The 18,524-nt window shown below is 39.7% G+C and overlaps 1 protein-coding gene across 1 annotated transcript in view; it reads right to left on the bottom strand.

The window, feature by feature from the left end:
• Positions 1-18,524, bottom strand: part of FBN2 (fibrillin 2) — a 261,472-nt gene that overhangs the window by 223,900 nt on the left and 19,048 nt on the right. The window contains exons 3-5 of the mRNA XM_075835832.1: positions 15,793-15,891; positions 15,236-15,331; positions 1,276-1,371 (exon numbers count right to left, since the gene is read on the bottom strand). Of these exons, the coding sequence (XP_075691947.1) occupies positions 1,276-1,371; positions 15,236-15,331; positions 15,793-15,891 (291 nt within the window). The remainder of the gene's footprint in view (positions 1-1,275; positions 1,372-15,235; positions 15,332-15,792; positions 15,892-18,524) is intronic.

Below are 18,524 nucleotides of genomic sequence, written 5' to 3'. Positions count from 1 at the left end.
TTATGCCTGAAAAGACGGCTCCAATACGTCGGCAAACATCTGCCCATTGCTTGCAATGGGTCTTACGATGTTCTGTGCAGACGAGCTGTCATTTTACGCGTCGCTGTCAAAAGAGCGTAATTGGAGCCATTTTTCATTGACTCCAATGAAGAACAGCTCCAATTATGTCAGTAAAAGACGCCGCAAAAAATGCGAGTACATGCAAAAACTTTTGAAATTCAGGAGCTGTTTTCTCCTGAAAACAGATCTGTAATTTCAGACGTATTTGGCGTTGTCGTGTGCACATACCCTTAGGGGCAAAGTTTTTAATACTGAGAGCAAATCATCAGGAAACAAAAAAAATCTATTACTGATATCCATTCGCTAATATAATAGTATTAATGAGAAACCAGATATTTACAGAACGGAAATGGATTCTTATAATATATAACAAAAACCATACATTAAAGGAGTTGTCCCATTAGGAAAACCCCAATCCATATGCCTTATTAGAGTATATGGACATCATAGAAGGTGGTCCTCTACTTGGGAGGCCTCTCTATTAGGCTAGATTCACACGAGCGTATGAAACCTCGGCTGTGAAAAACGACAGTTTTTCACGTTCGAGGTGCATCGGTGCTACACCAATGTGGGACGCGTTATCACGCATACCCCATTATCCCTGCACACGCTCCGTTGAAACAACGGCTGTGTGAACGGCCCCATTGAATTACATAGGTCCGTGTGATGGCCGTTCTTTCAACGCTCGTGTGAATAAGGCCTTAGATGGATTGGAGAGACACTCCCCAGCACAACCATGTAAGAGTGAGCCCCAGATGCGATATTCCCTTCAAATAAATAAATATTTCCGTTAACCCCTTTCTGACATATGACATATACATATGTCATAGCCGGTTAGAAGAAGTATGGAGCGGGCTCACTCAAATATTAAAAGTTTTAAAAAAAACCTTTACCATTTTTCCTCCTAAAACATTGTAAAAAAAAATATATATATAATTGGTATCACCGCATACATAAAAGTCTGAACTATTACAATATATATTATCTAACACGCACGCTGAATGCCGTAAAAAAAATGTAAACAGCAGAATCATTGTTTTTTGTCGCCCACAAAAAATTGAATGAAAAGTGATCAAAAACTTGTATGTATTCCAAATTGGTACCTTTTAAAACTACAGCAAGTCCCACAAAAAATAAGCCCTCATACCAATCAATCGACAGAAAAATAAAAAATTTATGGTAAACAAGTCAAGCATTAAGAAAATATTTACTTACCTCTTTCACACTGAGGACCAGTAAATCCATATACACAGGCACATCGATTGGGTCCAATGCATCGGCCTCCATTCTGGCAACCACTTTCACAGACAGCTAGGTAAAAACATTTGTATGAAAATAAGCATATATCCAAATACTCTTCATTTTCATTATCAGCATTGCAGTTATGTTTATTCACAATATGCGGGTTTCCTAAAGAACAGCCCACAGATACAGATCTGTATTTTTGACTAAATGTAAAGGGTTGCAATAATATTTTGAGAAGAACTTTTCTTAGGCCTCATGCACACGACCGTGCATTTGCGGCCACATGCTATTGTGGCTAGTATAGAACATATTCCATCCTCTGGGCTAATGCCCATGACCGTGGTTTCCACGGTCCACGCATGGCCTGGAGCTCGGATCGTAAAAAAAATAGGACTTGACCTTTTAGGGACTTCAAGTGCGGGCTGGGCTCATTGAAGTCGATGCACATTTTGTGTGTGCATGGTCCGTAATTGCAGACGGGCCCGCGGATGACACTGCCGTAATCACGGACCATGCACGCGGCTACGGTCATGTGCATGAGGCCTTAGGGTGTGTTCACACTCATTTTTATGCTTTTGAATCCATTATTCGTCAGTTTAATTATAGATAAAAAGGGCCAAGAAATGTCCCTAGCATAAAGTGGCAGTCCATTGAATAGCATAAATAATCCCATCTGTACAAATACCTCATGTACTCAGATAGTTGTTACCCAGACGTGAAGTCCAGTGGTTGTTAGTTAACATGTGGTGTCCCAGCCTGCCAAACAGACTAATGTACATGGGTGTCTATGTGTGAAGGGGGTGAGCTGCAAGAAGAGAAATAAAGATAGATGCTGATAAGGTATCTAACACTAATTCAGAGATGTATATTGAGTCACTAGAGTAACTACAGTTCCAAACTAGTCATTTTCTGTAATAAAGGCTTATTTTTCAGTCACAAAATATACAGAAACATTCATAGCAATAGACAACAAAACATCTAATTATCAATTTTTGAGTATGAACTTTAGGCCAGGACCATATTTCACACCGTATTGCAGTCGTCTAGTTCTGGGTGAAGTTCGATTTCATAGATCAGGTTTTTCTCTAGAGCCACTAAATGTAATTCTTCTAGGGAAGAACTCGGTCTGATATACTGTATGTGATGGAGTAGACTCTACGTTTACCACATTATTTTGATATGCCCTGTTATATTAAAGGGGTTGTCTAAGAGATTAAGAAATGAAACGGACTGCAGGAAGTGCTCTAATATGAAAAACAAACATTACTTATCTGTTAAATCCCTCGCCGCTCCAGCCCTGATGCTCCCGTCGGCCATTGTTCCTGGAGCGATGATGTGCAGTACATGCACGTGACCACTGTAGTCAATCACGGTCCTCAGTGATTATTGGCGGTAGCGGTCGCATGCATGTACGGCACGTGATCACTACAAGTAAACAAAGGCCATCAGAGCAGAGGTGGGGGACTTAATGGCTTAATGGGTCAGTAATGTTTTTTTTTTAATTATATATAACATTTCCTGAAGTCAATTTCAGTTCTTAAACTCTCGGACAAGCCCTTTAATGTTTTTGTATACACTTAGATATGAGGGAAAAGATTACTAATATAATAATGGGTTATATCTGACTGAAGGCAGGGGTCTGCACATGCTTTGTTTTTTTCCCTGTGTATATACAGGATTATGTAATACTGTACAGGCACAGATACACCGATATGGATCAATATGCCTATATTATATGTCTCTGTGTATGTGCATATACACAAGCCATGACTAAGGACCCAGCAGGGGTCTGAAACGCGTAGGCTACCGCCTATTTTCTCATCACTCTCTGAACTTTGGACATTACCTGCCCGTCACTACCATTTCTCTGTTCATTGTTTTTACTCAAGTAATATTAAAACTTGGAAATAGTTTCCTGTTTTTAAACAGATTCACTACTCTCAGCGCTGGTTCCAACCTTCTTTTTCTGCCATATACAGTATATATGTGTAACAAGTGAGTCTTTCTCTCCTTTCTCTCATTACAGCTTCACAACCGTTGGATGCAGTACATGACACACATCATTGGGCCTGGCTTATCTGATAGTTTACGTGAAATTTGGCAGAACCCACCAATTTCAGCTTATTCCCCTCCCCCCATTGAATAGTTACATAGTTACATAGTTAGTACGGCTGAAAAAAGACTCATGTCCATCAAGTTCAACCAAGGGACGGGAAAAGGGAAGGAAAAATTTCTACACATAGGAGCTAATATTTTTTTGTTCTAGGAAATTATCTAACCCTTTTTTAAAGCCATCTACTGTCCCTGCTGTGACCAGCTCCTGCGGTAGGCTATTCCATAGATTCACAGTTCTCACGGTAAAGAAGGCTTGTCACCTCTGCAGGTTGAACCTTTTTTCTCCAGACGGAGGGAGTGCCCCCTTGTTTTTTGAGGGGGTTTTACAAGGAACAGGATTTCACCATATTTTTTGTATGTGCCATTAATATATTTATATAAGTTAATCATGTCCCCCCTTAGTCGTCTTTTTTCAAGGCTAAATAGGTTTAATTCTTTCAATCTTTCCTCATAACTTAAATTCTCCATGCCCCTAATTAGCTTCGTTGCTCTTCTTTGTATTTTTTCCAACTCCAGGGCATCCTTTCTATGAACTGGAGCCCAGAACTGAACTGCATATTCTAGATGAGGCCTCACTAATGCTTTGTAAAGTGGCAATATTACATCCCTGTCCCGTGAGTCCATGCCTCTTTTAATACACGACAATATCCTGCTGGCCTTTGAAGCAGCTGATTGACACTGCATGCTGTTATTGAGTTTATGATTTACAAGTACACCCAGATCCTTCTCAACAAGTGAATCCGCCAGTGTAGCTCCCCCTAGGACATATGATGCATGCAGGTTGTTGGTACCCAGGTGCATAACTTTACATTTATCTACATTAAACTTCATCTGCCAAGTGGACGCCCAAACACTTAGTTTGTTTAAATCTGCCTGCAATTCATGAACATCTTCCATAGACTGAACTATATTACATAGCTTGGTGTCATCTGCAAAAATAGAAATAGTGCTATTAATCCCATATTCTATATCATTAATACATAAGTTGAATAATAGTGGTCTCAGCACTGAACCCTGGGGTACACCACTTATTACCGGGGACCATTCAGAGTAGGAATCATTGACCACAACTCTCTGGATATGGTCCTTGAGCCAATTCTCAATCCAATTACAAACTATATTTTCTAAACCTATAGTCCTTAATTTACCCATCAGGCGTCTATGGGGGACAGTGTCAAATGCCTTTGCAAAGTCCAAAAACACTAAATCCACAGCGGCCCCTCTGTCTAGGCTTCTGCTCACCTCTTCATAAAAACAGATCAGGTTAGTTTGACAACTTCTGTCCTTAGTAAAACCGTGCTGGCTGTCACTTATATTGCTATTTATTGTCACATAATCCTGTATATAGTCCCTCAATAGCCCCTCAAACATTTTCCCCACGATGGATGTTAAGCTTACTGGTCTATAATTACCCGGGGAAGACCTAGAGCCCTTTTTGAAAATAGGCACCACATTTGCGCTGCGCCAGTCCCTTGGCACTATACCAGTCACTAGAGATTCTCTGAATATTATGAAAAGGGGGACAGAAATAACTGAACTAAGCTCTTTAAGAATTCTAGGGTGTAACCCATCTGGTCCCGGGGCCTTGTGCACATTTATTTTATTTAATTTAGCTTGGACCATATCTACATTCATAAAATTCAGTATATCAACTGATATATTAACAGCACCGGCACCGGCTACATCAGCTGCTCTTTCTTCTGTTGTATATACAGAGCTAAAGAACCCATTTAGTAACTCTGCCTTCTCTTGATCCCCTGTGATCAACTCCCCATTACCACTATCTAGGGGTCCTACATGTTCAGACCTTGGCTTTTTAGCATTTATATACTTGAAGAATTTTTTGGGATTTGTTTTACTATCCTTGGCCACCTGCCTTTCATTTTGTATTTTTGCTAATTTTATTACATTTTTACAGATTTTATTAAGCTCTTTATATTTTACAAAGGCTACAGCTGTACCCTCAGATTTGTATTTTTTAAATGCCCTTTTTTTGTCGTGTATTGCCCCTTTCACAGAAGGTGTAAGCCATGTGGGGTTTAATTTTAGTCGTTTATACTTGTTACCTATAGGAATAAATTTTGCACTATAATAACTCAAAGTAGATTTGAAAATCTCCCATTTATCATTTGTCCCATTATTTAACATTAGTTCTTCCCAGTCTATATCCTGAATTGCCGCCCTCATCCTGGGGAAATTGGCTTTCTTAAAATTAAATGTTTTTGCCCTCCCAGCCTGCGTTTGTTTTTTACAGTATAGGTAAAATGTAACTATATTATGATCACTGTTACCGAGGTTTTCACGAACATTGACATTCCCAACAAGATCTGCATTATTAGAAATGACCAGATCCAACAGAGCTTCACCTCTAGTCGGGTCTTCCACAAACTGGCCCATAAAATTTTCCTGCAACAGGTTGATGAAATGTCTCCCCTTTGCAGTTGAAGCTGAACCATGACACCAATTAATATCCCGGAAATTAAAATCTCCCATTATCACTACAGTACCCGCCTGTGCAGCCCGCTCCATCTGTTTATATAGCTGAACTTCCATCTCCTCAGTTATATTGGGTGGTCTATAGATTACACCAAAAGTAATTTTTTCAGTGTTTACCTCCCTTTCTAGTTCCACCCACAAGGTTTCAACCTCCTCACAGTATTCACCCACTATTGTCTCTTTCACATTCGCCTTCATATAATTTCTCACATACAGACATGCACCACCACCTTTCCTATTTGTCCTGTCTTTCCGAAAAAGTGTAAAACCCTGTAGATTTACAGCCCAGTCATGTGAAGAGTCCAGCCATGTTTCAGCAACACCAACTATATCTATATTTTCTTCCAGTATCAAGGCCTCCAGCTCTCCCATTTTGCTTGCTAGACTTCTGGCATTTGTGAACATACACTTTAACTTGCCTGTCAGTTTTTCACTTTTATTATCAGAAATGTGATTTGACATTAATTGGGCCTTTTTATTTACACTGATGTTTTGTAACGAAAGGATCTCCTTATCTTGTTGTCTAGTCCTCTCCCCACATTCTGTTTCTCCCCCCACCAATATAGTCTGACCCCTCTCTAACCTGGCTACCCCTTTTTTTTCTACATTGACCTCCCTCCTCAGCCCTAGTTTAAATACTCCACAACCCCAGCTAGAATTCTCTCCCCCAGCACAGAGGACCCCCTTCCATTTAGGTGCAAATCATCTGCAAAATACAGTTTGTACCCCAATGAAAAGTCAGCCCAGTGCTCTAGGAACCCAAATCCTTCTCCTCTACACCAAGACTTCAGCCATGCATTTAACTCCCTGAGCTCCCGCTGTCTTTCCTGTGATGCGCTTGGCACAGGCAGTATTCCTGAGAATACTACTTTGGAGGTCCTTCCCTTCAGCTTGTAGCCTAGTTCTTTAAAATTATTCTTAAGGCTCCTCCACCTACCATTTATTCTGTCGTTGGTACCGACATGGACCACGACAGCTGGATCATCACCAGCCCCTCCCAGCAATTTGTCCACCCGTTCCACCACATGCCGAACCCTGGCACCAGGGAGACAGCAAACCATTCGGTTGAGGTGGTCTTGGCGACAAATTATTCTATTCGTCTTCCTGATTATAGAATCCCCTACGACTATCAATTGTCTTGGCCTACCTGCATTACCATCCCGCCGACTACTAGCTGGGCTGTTCTCCCGGCTGTTAGGGAGATCAGTATCCACTAGGGCTGCCATTTCTGAGACTGACACCCTCGCATCATCACCCAACTTGGCAATTTTGCCTGGAATGTCAGAAACCGGATCGGCCTTCCTTTTCTTTGACCCCTTTCTACTGCCCCTAACTACATTAACCCAGCTACTTACCTGATCCTGCTCACCCATGTCTTCACCCTCCAGTTCTAACCCACTAACTGCATGCTCCGTGAGCAGCAAGCTCAGCTCAAGATTGTCTATCCTCCTCAGTGTTGCATTCTGCTCCTCCAGATCTCTAATACGAGCTTCCAGGTGACCAACATGCTCACATCTGCCACAGAGGTATTCACCCTGGAACTCCTGCTCCAGTCGTGAATACACATGCATGCATGGCCAAACTGGAAGTCAGATGGAATATCTTAAGTGTATGGGCAGCTTAAAGGGAATGTGTTGCCAGCAAAACATGTTTTTTTTTTTTAATTAAACATTTAGTGTGTAGGTGATTAAACATTGTTCAAATTTTTTTTATTTTTTTCACGAGTCAGGAAATATTATAAATTAGATTCTAATTTATAATATTTCCCAGTGCTGGTCACTAGATGGAGCTATTCCCAAAATTGCAGCATTGCATGTGGTAAAGCAACCACATTGCTTTTTGCTGCAAAATTGGGAAAAAAGCACTCGCTCTAGTGAGCTCTGAGAATCCCCCCCTCCTTTATCCTGGCTAGTGCCGGGATAAACGAGGGGATTGAACGGTCTAACCTCCTACACTGTGTGTCGCCATTTTTTGAGCTAACACACAGTGTAGTAGGTTTACATACAGTAGTAAACACACACAAACACGAACATACATAGAAATCTCTTACCTGCTCCTGCCACCGCGGCTCCCTCCGGCCCGTCCGCTCCGTCTGCTGCCGCTGGTCCAAGTGCACAAGTCCGAAAGCCGCGACCGGAAGTAGTAATCTTACTGTCCGGCCGCGACTTCCGGTCCACAGGAAAATGGCGCCGGACGGCGCGCATTTCAAATTGGACTGTGTGGGAGCGGCGCATGCGCAGTTCCCACACAGACAGCGTACACAGAAGTGGATGGGACGGGACCCGTTCGCAGTCCCTATGGGACTGTGGCTGCCGTATTCCATGTCTGTATGTGTCGTTAATCGACACATACAGAAATGGAAAAAAAAATGGCAGCCCCCATAGGGAAGAAAAAGTGTAAAAATAAGAAAAAGTAACACACAAACACACAAATTAATCCAAACGTTTTTAATAAAGCACTAACATCTTTAACATATTAAAAAAAAAATTGTGATGACACTGTTCCTTTAAGGAGGACCTGTCACTAGGTCATATAAGTTGAACTGGTTAACTGAGCCAAATAGCGCTGTCTCCCTGATACCAGCGCTGTTTTGTTTTTTTCTTCACCACTCCCCACTCGAGATATAAGGCCCACGGTTGTGTTGGCTCCCTATATACTAATTTTCTGTAGTTAGACAACTGGGTGGAGCAAGCTTCCCTTCCTCTGATGCTGACCAATCAGTACGAGGCAGCTTGAGGGTAGTTCATGCCCTGTTAGCTAACTGCAGCAAATTAGCATAGGCGAAGCCAACACAACAGTGGGACATATCTCTAGAATAAGGGGGTAGGGTTCCAGGAAATAAAACAAAAACCTGGAATAAAATCAGGGAGACATCGCTATTCAGGTCAGTAAACCAGTTCAATTTATATGACATAGTGATAGATTCTCTTTAAGTCTAAACTCAGGCGTTTACAGACATTCATCCCACAGGGAAAGAAAATATTTCATCCCACAAAATAGTTGTCAGTATAAAATCAATGTACAATGATTTTTCCATAGGAACAATAAAAACTACTCCCAAAGGACAGACAACAGGTTCTCTTTAAGAAGAATGGGTGTAAATTTACTTTAGATAAGGCCCCATGCACACGAACGTAAAAACGCCTGTAATTACGAGCCGTTATTATGGCCCGTAATTATGGCCCGTAATTACAGGCCCATAGACTTCTATTGGCCACGGGTACCTGTGCCGCTAAAAAATATAGAACATGTCCTATTTCAGGCCGTAATAATGGCATGGGCAGGCCCATAGAAGTCTATGGGGCTCCTGTAATTACGGGTGGCAACGTGTGTGCACCCGTAATTACGGGAGCGTTGCTAGGCAACGTCAGGGGATAGTCACTGTCCAGGGTGCTGAAAGAGTTAACTGATCGGCAGTAACTCTCAGCACCCGGGACAGTGACGACCGCTGGAGTAAATAGTATTAAAAGTTAACTTACCCAGAACTCTTCTTCTTCTTCTTCTTCTTCCTCCAGTCCGGCCTCCCGGGATGACGTTTCATCCCATGTTACCGCTGCAGCCAATCACAGGCCAATCACTGGCTGCAGCGGTCACATGGAATGCCGCGTCATCCAGGGAGGTCGGACTGGATGTCAAGAGAGGGACGCGTCACCAAGACAACGGCCGGGTAAGTATGAATTTCTTTTTCTTGTACTGCAGAAAGGGCTGTCCCTTCTCTCTATCCTGCACTGATAGAGAGAAGGGCTGCCGATTAGTGCAGTGCAATTTTGCAGCGAAAACGTGCCCGTAAATACGGGTGGAATACTGGTGAGACCGGACCCGTATTTACGGGCACGGGTCCGTAAATACTGGTGCAATACGGGTCGAATACGTGTGACCAAGGACCCGTATTTACACCAGTATTTACGGGAGGACAAAAATATGTTCGAGTGCATGAGGCTTAAAGTGGTAAATGTCTTTTAGCTAGTACTATTCTTTTTACTATATATATGTTTTGATTTGTTTTTTTTAAAAGGCTATGTAAACATTGAACACTTTTTTAAATTTTAAATAAAACAATGTATCATGGTGTTTTAGCCCCTTAATCACATGCCACATACATGTACGTGGCAGCCGTTAAGTTAAGTATGGATCGGGCTCACGGGATGTGCTGGCATTATACTTAACGGGTGATGGCTGTGTAATGGACGGAATTAAACGGGTGGAATCAAAAATCACTTTGATTCTGCTCGTTTAACCCCTTTTATGCTGTGGTCAATCTTGACCGCGGCATTTAACATTTTCGAATCAGGAGGGCAGCCCCCTTAATGTGACATCGCCCGCCATTCAGGATTGCGGGGTACCGATGGTCGTCATGGCAGCCTGGGGATCTAGTGAAGGCCCCCCAGGTCTACCTCTGCCAGGGCTTTAAAGGAGACTGTCAGTGTAGCGATATATTGCAATACATTAGTATTGCAGTAGATCATGCAAGCGATCCAATGATCGCTGGTTCAAGTCCCCTAGGAGGACTAATAAAACAAGTAAAAACAGTTAAATAAAGTTTTTTTAATGTTCCAAAAAACAGTATTGAAAGTTAAAAAAAAAACTTTTCCCATTTTTTCCCCAAAAGAAATGTTAAAAAAATAAACGTTAACGTAACTGGTAGGTACATAAGTTAGATGTGATTGATAACAGGTGGAAACTGCGAGTCAGACACACGCAGGACTCGCTGTCACCAAAGCCGTTGGTCCCCCTGACAGGATACATAGAAGCTGTATCTAAAAATGTAAACTTTTTTTTTTTATAAAAAAAAACAATTCAAAAGTTGCTTAAAACAACATAGTACGTCGTTTTATTTTATTTTTTTAAAAAGTGTTCAAAAGGTTTACATAGCCTTTAAAGCGGGACATTCATACTGCAGCTTTGCTCCTGCTGAGCACTTTAAGTCTTTCACTAAAATTCTCAGTTTTGAGCCCAGTTTCACACATACACAGTGTACAGCAATGGAAACATGTGAAGATATAAGAAAGGCTGTGACCTCTCCTGCAGCTGTATGTTTGGAGCTTTTGTTATAAATGGAGCAGTTTTATGTCTCACTCCCTAAACAGGGGTTGTAAGACATCAAACGCTTGGCCATGAACCATGCACAAAAGACTAAAGAAATATGCTGAGATGTCTGAGAGATAGACAATAATTGTGGCTTAAAGGCAATAAAATAACATAAATTAAACACTTTCATTTACTGTGGTTTGGTGATTATTTAGAAACTATAATAATAACCGTCAAGGATTCTTAGTTATGGTAAAGGACGTGAATATTAGTCCTTAGAAACAGATCTAGGTGTTCCAATAATTTAGTCAGTAGTTATGAAGGAGTTATCTTATAAGATGTTTGACATTGTATGTTGTACAACATCTTACAATGTATAGAATGCACATTCCCCAAAGAAAGATATACATTAGATAGATCTACATATTAATTTTACAGTACTCAGCTATTGTTATGAGGTCACCTCTGAACCTATCCATAGATATAAAGGGATAGATTCAAACATGTTTTCATTTATAATCTTTTTTTAACTTTCTGATAGTACATTCTTTTTTTCTATTTTGTTTATTTTACATGGGCAGCCACTTTGTTTGAGCTGTAGGACCGAGCTGTGAAAAGCAGTTCCAGTGATTTGCTTTAACCCCTTAACGACCAAGGACGAAAATGTACGTCATGGTCGGCTGCTAGTTCCCGCACCATGACGTACATTTTCGTCCGCATTTCAAACTGTCACTCTGTGTAAACACAGAGTGACAGGCGCGTGCTGACAGTTGTCCCCGACAGCTGAGACATCAGTCTTGCCGGACAGCGGACCATCGCCGCTGATTTCGGCAGTTAACCCCTTAAGTGCGGCGACGGATTGCCGTCGCCGCATTTAAGTGGTTTGAAGCACATCAGCAGCCCCCACGAAGTGATCGTGGGGGCTACCGATGCTTGTCACGGCAATCGGAGGTCAGATAATGACCTCCGGGTTGCCATGCACGGAAGCCTCGGAGGAACAGCCTCCGGCCGTTCCTCCTCTGCTTCCTGTCAGTGTGACAGTCACGTCGCAATGACAGTTGGAGTACATTACACTACGTGTGTAGTGTAATGTACTCTAGGAGCGATCAAAGCTGCAAGACTAAGTGTCCCCTAGTGGGACAAGTTAAAAAAGTAAAAAAAAGTAATAAAAATGTTTTAAAAAAAGTGTAAAAATAAAAGTTATAAGTTCTATAAACACTAAATGCTTTTTTTCCTATAATAAGACTTTTATTATAGAAAAAAAATGAACACGTTAAAAAAGTACACATATCTGGTATCACCGCGTTCGTAACGAACCCAACTATAAAACTATAATGTTATTTTTCCCGCACGATGAACACCCCAAAAAAAATCAATAAAAAACTACGACAGAATCGCAATTTTTTGGGTCACCACCGCTCCCTAAATAAAGAATAAAAAGTGATCAAAAAGTCGCATGTACCCGAAAATAGTACCAATAAAAACTTCTATCCGTCCCGCAAAAAACAAGCCCTTACACAGCTTTTTTGACTAAAAAATTAAAAAATTATGGCTCTCAGAATATGGTGACACAGAAATTTTTTTTTTGATAAATAAGTCATTTTATTGCGCAAACGCTAAAAAAAAGGACCAAACCTATATACATATGGTATCGCCGTAATCGTACCAACCCGCAGAATAAATTAAAAATGTCATTTATTGCGTACGGTGAGCGCCGCAAAAAAAAACCCTAAAAAAACGGTGTCAGAATTCCTGTTTTTTGCTCAGGATTGCAAAAAAATTTAATAAAAAGTGATCAAAAAAAATCGCATGTACCCCAAAATGGTACCAATGAAAACTACAGATTGTCCCGCAACAAATAAGCCTTCACACCACTCTATTGATGGAAAAATAAAAAAGTTATGGCTCTTGGAAAGCGGGGAGTGAAAATCTAAAATATGAAAGCAAAAAATGGATCAGTCCTGAAAGGGTGAATTCATTTCTAATGAAAAAACGTATGACCACATGTTGGGTATTTCCGTACTCGGGAGAAATTGCTTTATAAAAAAATGGTTGTTTTTTTCCTCCTTTATTACTTGTGAAAATGAGAAAATGCAACATTTTAGTGGAAAAAATTTTGATATTAATTTTCGCGCCCTAATTCTAATAAACTCTGCAAAAGACCCGTGGGGTCTAAATGCTCACTATACCCCTAGAAAAATTCCTTGAAGGTTTTTCCAAAATGGGGTCACTTTTGGTGGGCTTCCACTGTTTTGGTCCCTCCAGTGCATTGCAAATGCGACATGGCACCGAAAACCATTCCAGCAAAATCATAAATCCAAATGGCGCTCCTTCCCTTCTGAGCCCTGCTGTGGGTCCAAACAGCAGTTTATTACCACATATGGGGTATTGTCGTAATCGGGAGACATTGCTTTACAAATGTTGGGGTGCATTTTCTTCGTTATTCCTTGTAAATAATACAAATTTCTATGTTGTTTCAGAAAAAAAGTACATTTTAATTCTTACAGACTAATTTCAATATATTTAGCGAAAAACCTGTGTGGTCAAAATGCTAACTATACCCCTAGATAAATACCTTAAGGGGTCTAGTTTTCGAAATGGGGTCGTTTATGGGGAGTTTCTATCATTCTGGCAGCTCAAAGCTTCTCCAAATGTACATTGGGGCCTAAAACATTTTCAAGCAAAATATGAGTCCTGAAAGCCTCCGGGTGTTCCCTTCCTTTGGGGCCCTGCCGTGTGTCCAAACAACGCATTAGGGCCACAATGTGGGTATTTTTGAAAACAGGAGAAAGAGGGTGATAGATTTTGGGGTGTGTTTCTTCATTTTCATGGTCGCTTTACAAAGAAATCGGTCTTCAAACAAATACTTTTATGAAAAAAGTGAAATTATTATTTTTTTCACCTGATATGCATTAAATTTAGCAAAGAACTGTGGGGTCAAAATAATTACTATACCCCTAAATAAATACCTTTATGGGGTCTAGTTTTCTAAATGGGGTCGTTTATGGGGAGTTTCTATCGTTCTGGCAGCTCAAAGCCTCTCCAAATGTACAGTGGGGCCTAAAAATTTTCAAGCAAAATATGAGTCCTGAAAGCCTCCGGGTGCTCCCTTCATTTTGGGTCCTGCCGTGTGTCCAGGCAGCGCATTAGGGCCACAATGTTGGTATTTTTGAAAACAGGAGAAACAGGGTGATAGATTTTGTGGTGTGTTTCTTCATTCTCATGGTCGCTTTACAAAGAAATTGGTCTTCAAACTGATACTTTTATGAAAAAAAGTGAAATTATTATTTTTTTCACCTGCTATGTATTAAATTTAGCAAAAAACTGTGGGGTCAAAATACTTACTATACCCTTAGGTAAATACCTTAAGGGGTCTAGTTTTCTAAATGGGGTCATTTGTGGGGGTTTCCATCACTCTGAGACCTATGAGCCTCTGAAAACCTGGCTTGGTGCCGGAAAACAAAATGTACTTCAAAATTTATAAAATTATTATTCAATTTGTAAGTCCTCTAAATTGCTGAAAATTTATTTTATTTTTTCAAAAGTGCTGCCAAAATGGAGTAAAGAGATAGAAATATATATTTAATTAAAAAAATTGCACAGTATTTGTGTACATATGTGACATATTGCAGTTAAAAATAGGGGAAAATGGTAATTTTTACAAAATTTCTTCCATTTTTCTATTTTTTTATTAATTTCCGCAAATCGTATCAGTCTACTTTTACCACTAAAATAAAGTACAACATGTGACGAAAAAACAATGTCAGAATTACTTGGATATTCAAAACTTTCACAGAGTTATTCTCTGATAAAGTCAGACATACCAGATTTGACAAATCTGGCTTGGTCATTAAGGTACAAACATGCCCGGTCATTAAGGGGTTAAAGCACTAAAGAAACCTCAGTTAGAAAATTACTTCTATTGATTTGTATGGGAAATAGTTGTGGGCATGCTCTGTGACACGTATAAAGGTTACTGGGCAGAGAAGTACAGTAGATGAACTGTGTTCATCAATTATGATCAATGGTGTGATCCTCCATTAATATACTATGTGCAACATAAAAATTTGATATAAATAATAGGTCATTTTCTGATGATGGATTCCCTTTAAGGTGGTGAGTCATTTGTTGTTTCTTGTATATTGTTATAATATATCTCTGTCAATCAGTATAATAAATTGCTGTCAATAATATAATATTGTAGTATTAATTAAAATATTAATTAGGTTAAAATGGTCACTAGTATCAGCCATAATACATGGCAATATCCACTAAGAAGAATTGTACTTACGTTGTCCACAATGTGCTCCAACATAACCCTTTTGGCAGCGACATTGATCATCAGCACATGTTCCTCCATTCATGCATCGAATGCTACATTGAGAGACTGTAAAAGTAGAATAAGTCAGATATTACATTTTTATATTTCTATACAATATATGACTTTTGTCAAACAAAATAATTGACATTATGTTTATAATTAGTTGAACACCAAACACCTATTTATTCACAGTGCAACCTGGGACATCCAGCAGGCATGGAAAAGTATGGAATTCAGTGACTGAAGACAATAGCCAGAGAATGGGGACTAGTGGTGGATTACATAGCAATGAGGAACTTTAATGGCAGATGTTTCTCCTACCAGCTCTTTGCCATATGAACACATATATATTTTCTGATCAAACCGCAACTATCCTAATCTAGCTCAATAGTGTTGTTTTGTAAATAGAAAAATCATGCTATGACACATTTTTGTGTTATTTGGCCCCACACCATTCCACCTGATCTCTTATAAAATTTCTTGAACATACAGGCATTGTGAACATTAAAACCATTATTTTAACTTACCGGTTTTAGAAATACAGGCTGGGGAAACTTGACCATTGGAGCACGTGCACATGTTTGGACGGGAGCAGAATCCATCTCCACAGTTATTTCTACAAATTGCTATAGTAGGAGAAAAAGACCGGAAAATGAAATCTAAATATGAAATTGAATTAAACAAGTACAAAAACATATATAACTTTGAAGAAATGTGTCTTAAGACAGGTTTCAATATCGCTCATATGTCTCAGCATGTAACAATGCTAGCTTGACAAGACTATATATATATATATATATATATATATATATATATATATATATATATACATATATATATTTTTTTTTTATAGAATAGAGAAATTCTTAAATGGCATATATGACAAATGTATGCCAAGTGTGCTTATGTTTCATACTTCCACATACTTGTCAAGTATGTGGTTTACTTGTTACCATAATAGACAACTATTTTGAAAGAACCCAAACAACAATGGTGGCAATTTAATAAGTGCAAAAGCAAGTACAGTAGAATGTCAACTGTAGTAGGACATACTATTCTGTAAGCTAAATGTGTCTGTCCTGGTGAGAGTTTCTTTTCAATTGGCCAGATGGGCAGCAGAATTATTTTCAACATCACCATGGTCTGTCTAAAAAAGTGAAAAAATGATCCTGTTTATTCCACACGCAACGTTTCAGCTCAGTGTGAGCCTTTCTCCAGCGTAACAGTGTAACAAAGAGGCCAAACATGTATGTTCAACAATTATCAATCTCAGTAAAGACATTCACAGATGGTGAAGTAACGCTTTTTAAATAATGTATATCTTATGCACCTGTTTTTAAGCTATTCATGTTTGTCTTTACATGTGCTGTCGATCTTATTGATTGACCTTATTTACACAACATAATGATAACACTATATATATATATTTTTTTTAATTCAATACCTATGTATATGTATTTCCATATGATCACATAGTATTTTATTATATATGAAATTTTGTATTTTTTTTATCACTTTTTACATATTTCTTTAAAGAGATTGATAATTGTTGAACATATATTTTTGGCCACTTTGTTACACTGTTATGCTTGAGACAGGCTCACACTGAGCTGAAACGTTGCGTGTGGAATAAACAGGATCATTTTTTTCACTTATTTGGTTGTGCTGCCTCAAATTCCTTTTTCTCCTACTTTGAAGGGTCATTGGACCAAGACCCAAGAGGCGTGCACCCACTCTATTCACTTGTCCGGTGCTGCTCATCGTTTGCTTGGCTTATGGTCTGACTAAAAGTTGAAAGTGACAACATAAGCTAGTTAAGTACATAAGACATTGAATGTCCCAACTAAGGGGTGTAGCTATAGGGGGTGCAGAGATAGCAGTTGCACCTGTGCCCCGCTGATATATAACAAGACACAAGTATTATAAATAGCACATGGTAGGTGGTGGACCTTAGTACCCATTTCGCATTGAAGCCCAGTAGAAAGTTATGTCTCTGTCCCAAATTCAATTTTATTTATTTGAAGATACTCTATATATCTATGTTACAGACTGACTGCTAGTGCCTGCCAAAGCATTCACAAAATATATGCATAAAAAAAGATTGGATAACACATATTGTATGTATGTATGTATGTATGTATGTATGTATGTATGTATGTGTAACCCAGCAAAAGGATTGTATGGCATTGAGAAATGGGAGGTTGTGGCCGGCCACTAGAGGGCGCTGTGAGGTTAGTACATCGACAGTGTTTAGTGTGTGGAGTGTTATACAAGAGAGGTCTAGTGAGGGAGTGTCTGGAGAGAGGTCTGAGAAGCGCTGGACAGGAAGAGACAGAGACTGGACTGAGAGAGCTGTAGCAAGTAAGGAAGACATTGTGACTCAGATAACTGTAAAAGATAAAGAGCATTCTGGCCAGCAGCAGAGCATAAGTAATGTGAAGTATCAGACACGCATTTACTGGAGTTCCAAGTTAAGGAGATCCGGCCGAGTTAAGAAGAGAGTGTTTAGAGCAAGAAGCTGAAGACGCCATTTTGAGCATAAGGTAACATAGAGCCATTAACTGCCGGATCATCAGAGAGTGGATTGTATTACATTGCCGGACCTCAAAGATCACATTACACTAAACCTGGAAGCTAAGAGACTTTATTATCCTAAGGCACCGGATAAAGAGAACATATTTTAATCATTACGGATTATAAGAGACTGTGTTATATTGAAGTGCCGGATAAAAGCAGAGACTGTATTGTTTACCGAGCCCCAGTTATATTTTGCCTAGAGCTCAAGTTTTTGACTGTTGTCATATTTTCTGCATGTTCAGTAAAGACAAAACGAATATAATCCCGGTGTCAGTAATTATTGTCCTTAAAGTCATATTACAACTTGGCGTAGTCGGCAGGATGGATGCAGATACAATGGACGAGACAACATTATCATCCAGTGTGACCCATCCAATGATACCGGTGGGAGCCCTCTTAAATCATTTGCCAAAGTTTAATGGATCTGATCTATTGTTGGAAGATTGGAGTGAACGGCTGGAAGGAGCGGCACGGCTCTGTAATGTCGCTCCACATTTAAAAGTAGAATTGGCGCTAAGTACCTTAGAAGGAGAAGCTAGGAAAACCGTTTTGTTACAGCCAGCACGACACCGACAAACCTTCGAACAAATTCGGCAGCTATTAGATGATGTGTATGGGGATACGTCCTCTGAGGGCATGATAAGGAAGCGATTCTTTGCCCGCCAGCAGAAAGAAGAAGAGA

Source organism: Rhinoderma darwinii, chromosome 1 (genome assembly GCF_050947455.1).
Source record: "Rhinoderma darwinii isolate aRhiDar2 chromosome 1, aRhiDar2.hap1, whole genome shotgun sequence".
NCBI classification, from domain to species: Eukaryota; Metazoa; Chordata; class Amphibia; order Anura; family Rhinodermatidae; genus Rhinoderma; species Rhinoderma darwinii.
Note: the sequence above shows the minus strand (reverse complement) of the source record. Positions and strands in the feature narration are given on the sequence as shown.